The 9436-nt window shown below is 35.7% G+C and overlaps 1 protein-coding gene across 1 annotated transcript; it reads right to left on the reverse strand.

The window, feature by feature from the left end:
• Positions 1 to 624: 624 nt before the first annotated feature.
• LOC147500027 (uncharacterized) lies at positions 625 to 8674 on the reverse strand. The gene is made up of 12 exons (XM_086561746.1): positions 8594 to 8674; positions 8457 to 8522; positions 8212 to 8388; positions 8000 to 8131; positions 6991 to 7130; positions 6293 to 6379; positions 5480 to 5602; positions 4884 to 5036; positions 3446 to 3547; positions 1980 to 2150; positions 1768 to 1847; positions 625 to 984 (listed from the first exon to the last, which is right to left on the reverse strand). The coding sequence occupies exons 1-12, from the start codon at positions 8610 to 8612 to the stop codon at positions 906 to 908; spliced, it is 1329 nt and encodes a 442-aa protein (XP_086417872.1). The 5' UTR covers positions 8613 to 8674; the 3' UTR covers positions 625 to 905.
• Positions 8675 to 9436: the final 762 nt, after the last annotated feature.

Consider the following 9436-nt stretch of genomic DNA (forward strand, 5'->3'; position numbering starts at 1 on the left):
CTTTGGTTTTCTGGTATTACCTTCTTCTTTTTTAAGCTAAAATGTGAATTAGACTGAATGAGTAGCAAGTTTTTCGTGTGATGTGGCATTAGCCTAAAATGGGAACTTATCAAGATGTTGCACCATCCTAACCTCACTACTGTAAATCAAATGTCTATGCACATGTTTTTTGGGACCATCGCACGAAATAATGAAATATAATCTTGTTTCATGACATATGTTGAATTTTATTTTGGTTTAAAGGCATATACTCAATTAGGGAGAAAAATCATAATACGATCTTCAGATATTTCAAATAAAAAACAACTTGTGACAATTTCGTTGGGGTGTGAAGAAAGAAAAAATGCATTGGCGTCACCAAAAAGGAACTGGTCATTGACAATAGAGTGCACAGCGGCGTTGAAAGCATGCAGGATCCCGAAAAATATAGGGCACCTGTGACTCATTAAATGGGTTGCTTATTGCCAAGAACTTGGTTTATAATTCCACACTAACTTACAGTAGTTAAGTTTTCAGACCATGCTACCTCAGTGTAGTAGGACGAGCTTCAGCAAGAAGATCAGACAACGCAAACACATCAGACAAAGAATACCGTTTTAAAATACAGAAAAAATACAGAAGGCAGATTAAAAAAAATCAGTCAGCCTTTTTCATGAGTCCTGACTCCTGAGCAAGAGTATATACCACGGACTTCAGCCACATTAGACTTGGAAAAGCCACGTAGGAATGAAAATATTGTTTTTGTTTTAAATCTTACATAAATTGTAATTACGGCATCCTCCCTATCTAATATTCTAATGGAGGTCCAATGGAAAATACTGTTATTTACATACCAACCCACGAAATACCAAAGTTCACTAGAAATATACATGTCTTTTCCAAAGCAACGAACACTCCAAATTAAATCACGTCTGATTAACAATCTGAGTGGTTTCTCTCCCCTGAGTTACTTTCATGGATTTCATTCTCGCTTGAACAGCTTCCCTGTCAAAAGTGAGTAGACAAGGTAACGATGTGAAATAAGGAACAATGCTATATGAAATTAATACAACCATTTCCATAACCAAATGAAGCAGGTTGGTATGTCTAACTCCGTCACGCAATCAAGGTTTACATATTACTGATACATCACATGGGAAAAGGCCCCAAGTCCGTACTATTTCAAAATCTGCCAACTTTGAACCACTGGTTGTATTACTTGAGATCCAAAGAGCAACCAAAAGTGAAGAATACAATGGACCATCAAATATGTGAAACAAAATGAAGTCATTGTAGTCAAGGAATTGGTGCTTCATTCTTTGTACTTCTAAGTTCTAACTGAGTTCAGCGGAGTCTGGCCAGTTAAAGAACTGTCAGAGTCTTGGTCTCAAGTGTGTCATTCGACTTTTATGTGGTGTACCTTAGTGCCTAGGTGGAAACAGACATTATATAAAGGGCATAAAAGGTGTCAATGGAATCAAACGGCATTGCTTCTAACTGTATTAATTGCGGGATTATTTTAGGATTAGTGGTCGCTTGTGTTAGTTTGTTTTTATTTTTGTATGTGCTTGTTCTCTTGTAAGCCACATTTTCTTACATCTTCTTTATTAGTTAACATCCACAAATGTCATTTCCAAGCTCAAGAGAACCCAACTAATCTAGGTGGCTTCAGCATTTTGATGATTGAAATGTAAGAAAATATCAGTAGATTGCCTATTTGCAGGTCTGTATCACATTGGTACGTAGAAGTCACAACATTTATATATGCATTAATATTAAAAACTTAACTGGAATGCATTTTGAAGCTCTTTGTTTTCAGGAGCCACCTTCAGACCCTTGCAAAATGCATCAGCTGCTTGATCAAACTTCTGCATTTGTGCATATAGCAAGAAACAGAAAGCAAAATTAAGGACATAAAACTGAAAATAAATTATCAACAGAACAATGGAAAAGAATGTTCATCATAGAGAGTACAGAAATAACACAAACACTTCACATACTTCCAGTATATTCCACGCTGCACCTTCCCTGTAGTATGCCTTTGGCCATTCAGGCTTCAGCATTACACAAGCCTGGGCATCACTTAAAGCACGATCTCCTTCTTTCAAACGAGCCCAGCAAAGGCTCCTATTGGATAGCATTGTTGCATCAAGGGGGTTTTCAAATATGGCCTACACGCAACCCAGTTAACAACTAAAGGATGAGAAAAAGAGTTAAAAATAATAAAATCTATGCGTAACTGAATGAATGCAATATGAACACCAAGAAAGTAACTAGTTGAGTAGTTGAGAGCTTGATGAAAAACATAACACCAACCTGACTATCCCTAGTTACCATTCTATTTAAAAAATGTTAAAAGTGAATTCGGCACACCAGTAGTTCAAACTTCGAAACAACCATTAATGAGCAGCAGATTCATTCAAAAGCAAACAAAATCAAATAAATAGTAAACCAGACAAAGTTCATGATCTTTAAACGGTAGATGAATGCTGCAAAGCCTCCAGGATAAACTGGCATATAAGTAGATGAACTTTTAAAAAAACAAATACGGCAATGGCAAGCTAGAGTAGTTGCTCAAGCAATCTTGGGCTCTAGATGCAACATGCACACAGAGAGTTCAACCACAGACACTGAACAATACACTTGCAAACTCATAAGCATGAACTTGGTGAATCAATACAAAAAAAAAAAAAAACGAAATAAAATAAAAAACTTCCAGAAGGACACTCATTCTTTATATGGGTGTATTAACTGGCTTATGAGCTATGCCAACTGGACTGTACACTTGGTTCCAACTACAACAGAAACTGTAAATTACAACCACAATTGTCCCACAGAGTTGCCAACATACACATTTACCATTTAGCAGGGAGAAAAACCCACCAAAATATACAGGCACTTATACTACTATATTTAAAAGAAAATATTACTAACATAAAAGGAAAACGTACACAAATAACTCAAAGAAATACAACCTTATATTCAATGACCATGTCGAGTAAACATATCCGCCGTTACGAAAGAGCAGTAAAAAGATACAAGCTAGATGGGCACTAACTAGCTTAGTTAGACAGTTAGTTTACGAGTGGTTGAACCATTTATGCTTAGTTGCGCTCTAAAAATTTACTCTTAAGTTGTGGATACAATCTCTTAATTCCTATATAGATGATCCACAATAACTGCAACAACAACAACAAAAAACTCTGAAGCATCTGGAACTATGAAAAATTGGTTAGAAAGTTCAAATTTGGATTTTCCCCTTTTCTACTTTGGATAACTCACTCCAAAGTTTGCGTGTGTGCCTATTTAAAAGTTCGTGTATTCTATCATATTGGATACAGGTACAGGTATACTGTTCCTATTTCATAATCTGCACTTAGCGATTTAGAACGAAAAAATAAAAAAAATGAGCAGTAAAAAAACACCTTAAGTACAAAGTATTCTTGAAAAAAATACTCTGGGTTACCTTAGTATACCAAGTTATCGCCGTTAGATAATCCTTTTTCAGGAAAGCTTCTTCTCCCTTTTGTTTTGCCTCCTCAAGGCCCTGCTCTGCTTTGAGCCTTCTCTGCAAAAAGTTAGATGTTTCATCAGATTAAATTAATGTTTCAAGTATAATAATTACAAAGTCCAATCCATAAAACCTGTCAACTGGGACCAACTGTACCAACAAATCCATAAATCTTCTCAGGACATAAGTAAATGTTTATAAAGCATTCAACGATGCTTAATTGCTTATATATCCAGATTAATAGATCCTTATAAAGAGAAAAGAAGAAAAGTATTTGCTTTAGGTTCCTTATGATATACTCATTGTTTGCACATACCCTAGGGAACTCCCTCCCTCAATGAACCACAAAACCAAACCAACACACACACACACACACACACACAATTTTAAGGTTTCATTCATTAACCCAATTTCACCAGTGCCACAGACTCTGAACATCAAGCGTTGTTTTAAACAGAGTGAATATGAAGTTATTAACACTATTTGAAAGTAGTGGGTCATTGACGAACACAGATGACAGACCACTCACTGAAATCACACAACTAGGCTAATTGGGCAGAAACCTATGTACATCAGGGATCCAGTTTCTGCAAAATCAGACGTTGTATCCAACCTAAGTTCAAAGACACGCAGACACAGTTCTATAGCGTTTACATATCAACTTTACATTGTGTCTGATACTTCCTAGCAGACACACTTGTCCATGTTATCATCACAAACAAATACCAAACATGATTTTCCTGAAAAAATCTTTTAACTGGGTATAGATACCCAAAATAGAATGTCCTATGTGGCAATATTTCAAGCCATCTTCCATCTTAGCTGGAAAAAGGACCAGGTGATGAACAGGGATATTTGGTCTTGAAGCGCCACGAAATGACGATGCCAACTTGCTTGAGCTGACAAGGTCGGATACCCCACGGAACGAAGCTTGACAGATGCTATTTGGAAGCAATCCATAACAAGCTTTTGTCATGTGCAGTTCTCCACTTTTGTCTCTGCCCTTTCTCCACCATTTCACCTACAATCCTTTAAGTGACTCTCCTTGTCCAGCCGTTCGTCCTTATACGACCTCAAGTCATTATCTATATACAGTTATACACTGGGTTTTACAACCAATTTTAGGATAAACAAAATCATTACTGCCTTGTTGGTTTTCACCTTGATCTAGCTTATTTCCCAGATGGTAGAAGTCAAACAGAATGACAAAAAAAAAATGACAAAAACGGAAGTTGAACATATGTGCAAAAGGAACCGCAATAAATTCTTAATGTATAGCATCGATTATTACTAGCATGCCAATCTATGCAAACTTCACATAGATATAAATTTCCAGAAACCAGCTGACAGGGTTGAGGAAAGAAAAGAAAAATATATATATAACATTTAGTACCTGTTCCTTTGCTCCTTCAGAAAGTACATGCCTCATTATTCCACCCATGCTCCAATCAGAATAAGTTGGAATTGGTGTGGTCACAGGATAAAGAATGTGAACATCTTGATGGTTGCCCCTTAAAGCTGCAATCTCTATTGGTTTGAGTCCATCCTGTAAAATTATTGATAAGAGTCATTTCCAAATGTCAGACCACTTGCACTATCAGCTTCTCCAAAGTAAAAGAAAAGGTCATAAAACCTGCAGTCAGTAAACCTAGACATCTATGCTTAACTGCTTATTATGGAAGACAGAATATCTTTTAGCAAATTTACATGTATATGGTCGTGTTCATGTAATAAGAGGCCTATGACTATGATAATCTTTTCATTAGGTTAACCTATCAATTGTTATGCTCTTCATTAGGTTAACCTAGTAGCGACGAATAAGACTTGACACCATGCCTGTTCAACAGTGTGTTGGCAGAGAACATAATCTAGTTGGCAGTAAGTATGGAAAGTCAGGCAGTGGCATGCCTGTTATTTACAATGTGTTCCATTAGGAAAGAAAAATAATAAAAGAAGTTAACAAATCAAAGAGTAAAGAGCAAAGATTACATCAATCACATCTGGGTCAGCTCCAGCTTTCAGTAAGCATTTGATCATTTCTGTTTCTCCTTCAAAAGCTGCAAGAACTAGAGGTATAGCACCACATGAACCAGCATTTGGGTCAGCACCAGCCTATACAAACATATACAAGCAAGCATTAGATGTAAGCACAAAACCATCAATATATAGCCATACCCTCATTACAACGCAAGCACGCCAAGACATATAACTCACTCACTCATATACCAATTAGCAGTGCCATTGATCGATGATGCATAACTAATTATAACAGTTTACTTCTTTAAAAAGATTATGATCTAAGTTAGATTCCCATCACAAAGATGCTTCGTGCGAGCTATATGGAAGTAGTCATTGGAATAGAAAATCTCCCATCAAGGAGATTACATTTATCGGGCTCACCATGGAAAAATTTTAAATGAAGAACAAGCAATATGGTATTAAAAGCTATTCTAGTGTGGTTAAAGTCTTGGGAGGTTGGGGCTCAAGGTATTGGAATCCACTCCCATGTCCCACCTTCAATGGGAAAGGGAATTTAATGGTTTAGGGAAATAAAGTTGTAACTATTAAAAAACAAAGTCATATTCTTCATTAGTTCATAAATTTAATTCGTAAGACGTCCAAGCATGAAACAAAGTAAGGCAAAAAGGTACAATGTTTTCAGAGATATTTTTACAACCTCATGCAAGACTAGGTTCCATTGCCTACTTCACTGAGGAACTACACGCCACTTCTAAGAGTTCCCTAACAATATGTACTGAACCCAAATGACTGATGTGTACATAAAATATGTAACTTTCATACCTCAATAAACAGCTTCACGCAACGCAGTGATTGTGCAAGAATGGATGCCACTAGGGGAGTAGAGACATGATTAAAGTACAAATTGGGCTGAAATTTATAGATAAGAACAAAATCAGTTTCGTCAAATAAACCCCCTGACATTGGAAGGAGAAGATAAGAATGAAAAGAAAAGTATTCTATTTACACCTGAAAATCACGAACATAAGATATACCCGACAGACAGGTTTTTCAATAAGTGTCCTACTGCTTTGTAGGAAATTACTGGCTTTGCGGAAATATGGCTATATTCTAAGTTATTCTAAGTTTACAGCATCTACTGCCCCTCCCCCTCCCCAAACACACACACCCTCCTTCTACAGTTGATCGCTAATGCAGGGTAGGACACTTGAAACTTGTTATAATGCTTTACCATTAAACAGATTAAAAAAACAATCAATCTTTACATTGAAACTCTCTGCCAATTTAAAATATATGCAATTTCTGGTTGACCGGACACTCATTTAAGTTATTTCAGTGCCCTACACACAAAATAATTTTAAAAGAAAACAGCAACAAGTTGAGAGATATTATGTTACTCTATAAGAGGTAGATTGTTACAATGTCATTTAGAAGCCTATGACAAGATGCAGGCTTTGTTTTGATAAATATATTTATATTAACCATTGATCACCCACATGAAAATATTAAACCAAGCTTACATTGGCATGGTGATCCAGCAAAATCTTAACAGCTTCATGCTTTCCCACACCTGCTGCCCTTTGCAGGGGAGTTCCAAGACTGGAGACAGCGTTCACATCAGCACCTCTGGAAATTAACAACTCAAGTAACTCATTGTGTCCTGCGATAATACAGCCTCATCAGAAACTACATGCATGATGCATACATCATAGTACAAAATATCAAGATATGGGTATTTATCGATATTCAATTTCTGGATATGTATTGTGGATATATCCTTCTCTTTAGGGATATTTGACATTGTTTCACATGTAAATATCGTGGATATATCCAAAATATTGACAAATATCGTGGATATTGTGGATATTTCTTAATATATCATGATACATTATTTATATTTATTTGAAATATAATGGTAAATATTAAATAAAATTGTTATATACACAAAATATCGCTAAATATCTCCAAATATTGCAAAATATCCCCAAATATCACAAATATCGTCAAAATATCACCGATATTTGCAGTCGTATATATCTCTGAACATATCGTGATATTTATATATCTTTCTCTAAAATCTGGATAGATATCCCCAAATACCGTGATATATCGGGATATTTTGTACTATGGCATACATAATAGTAATTCTTAACAATGTGTACATCACATATTGTGATATCTGGACTGTGTTATACAGGAATGTGCTTAATCTAAACACAAAAATAGACAATGACAACGAAATTCGATTTTCACACCCTTTAGATAACAATTTAGTGGAAGCTCTGTTTCGACATAGACATTCGTTCCTACTCATTGTAAAAGCTAGTTAAAATACTAAACCTTCGTGATGGCCTTACGAGAAAACCACTAGAGTGGTTTAAAGATACATTACCTTTCTAATTCATTATAGTCACTTGATCAATTCATCTGTCATTTATACTGTTACAACTATTAACTAGTACAAAATCAAAAGAACATCAAACTTAACGATTTGTATTACCATATCATAACTATAAATCGACCTCATACCTTCAAAAGCAGCATAATGCAGTGGAGCAAAACCAGAATCATTACGCACATTAGGATCAGCACCCTTAAGAAGTAAATAAACCGCAGTACTTAAAAACCCTCCGAGTGATGCATGCAGTAATGGGGTTGCACCTATAATAATACAAACAAAATGAACAAGTGATATACACTTAAGTAAACACACTATAACCATAATGATTGATTAATAATACCTTTAGGATCTTTAATATCAACATCAATTTCCAATTCATCAATTAAGTACTTGCAAATAATAAATTTCCCTTCCGCAGCAGCGAAATGAAGAGCATTAATTCCATTATCATCCTTAACTTTAATAACTCTTTTCCCTAATTCTTTCCCTTGATAATCACCAAGTTCCGCAACCGCTTCTACAAAAATAAATAAAAGTTACTAAACAGTAAATAAGTTAAAAGAGTATTATTATTATTATAATTACTCTTCAAGTCACGTAGATTCCCAGCAATAGCGGCTCCGAGTAATCGTCGAGTTCTTTCAATCCTACCTACAAAATGTTACAGTAGAATATAAAAATTAGGGTTTGACTGTTTGAGAAGTGAGTTAGTGAAATCGTACCAGAAGAAGAAGAAGCCATGGGCAAATAAAATGGGTTTTGGGATTGGAGGTATTTATAGGTGGGTACTACTAGAAGAAGAAGAAGCGGTTATGTTGTGAGTGAGTCACCGACTCCTTTTTATACGTTTTTCGTAAAGGGCGCCAAGAAGAAGTGTGTTGATTTACGAAGTTGCCCTTTGAGATATTTGTTGTGGCAGGCAGTGATGTTATTTGGGGCTAAAATATATTATTAATAATTTGTTGTTCATAAACAACTTACGATTTCAATCTTGCAACTGTGAGGTTAGGTTGTAAGAACTGATGACACGCCAAATTAGTAAGGAATGGGCCTGTGCAACAATTTAACTTAGTATCTCTCGAGAATTTGTTACTAGCAAAAGCATCAAATAAAGAACACATTCGGATTCATTTTCAAACCATGAGACTGAAATGAAAGCACTTTTAACTTTTTAAGTAACTGAATGGGAAACATTTCCAAAGATTGCTTACAAGATCCTTCAGTGGATGCAAGACTACGAAAAGCCAACTACTGAGAAAGACTATGGATCTATAATGATCTATGCATATTTACACAAAAAAACCCATTGGTCGACAGCCAATGTACAAGTGTTTCCAAAAACCACTTGTATTCCTAGCTTGGAGGTTTCATCTACCCTGTCTCCTTTTGGCTTCAGCTTCCCTGTCAAATGTGAGGAAACAAGCAAATGAAGTGAAAGAGGAATCAAACACTAAAGCAACACATACTATGATATGACAAGTAAACAAATTTTCCTTGTAGGACATTGAAATAATACTGATGCGGAACTTTGGACATTATAGGCCCAAATCTCCTCCAAGACTCAC

This window comes from Coptis chinensis, chromosome 5 (assembly GCF_015680905.1).
Source record: "Coptis chinensis isolate HL-2020 chromosome 5, ASM1568090v1, whole genome shotgun sequence".
Lineage (NCBI taxonomy): Eukaryota > Viridiplantae > Streptophyta > Magnoliopsida > Ranunculales > Ranunculaceae > Coptis > Coptis chinensis.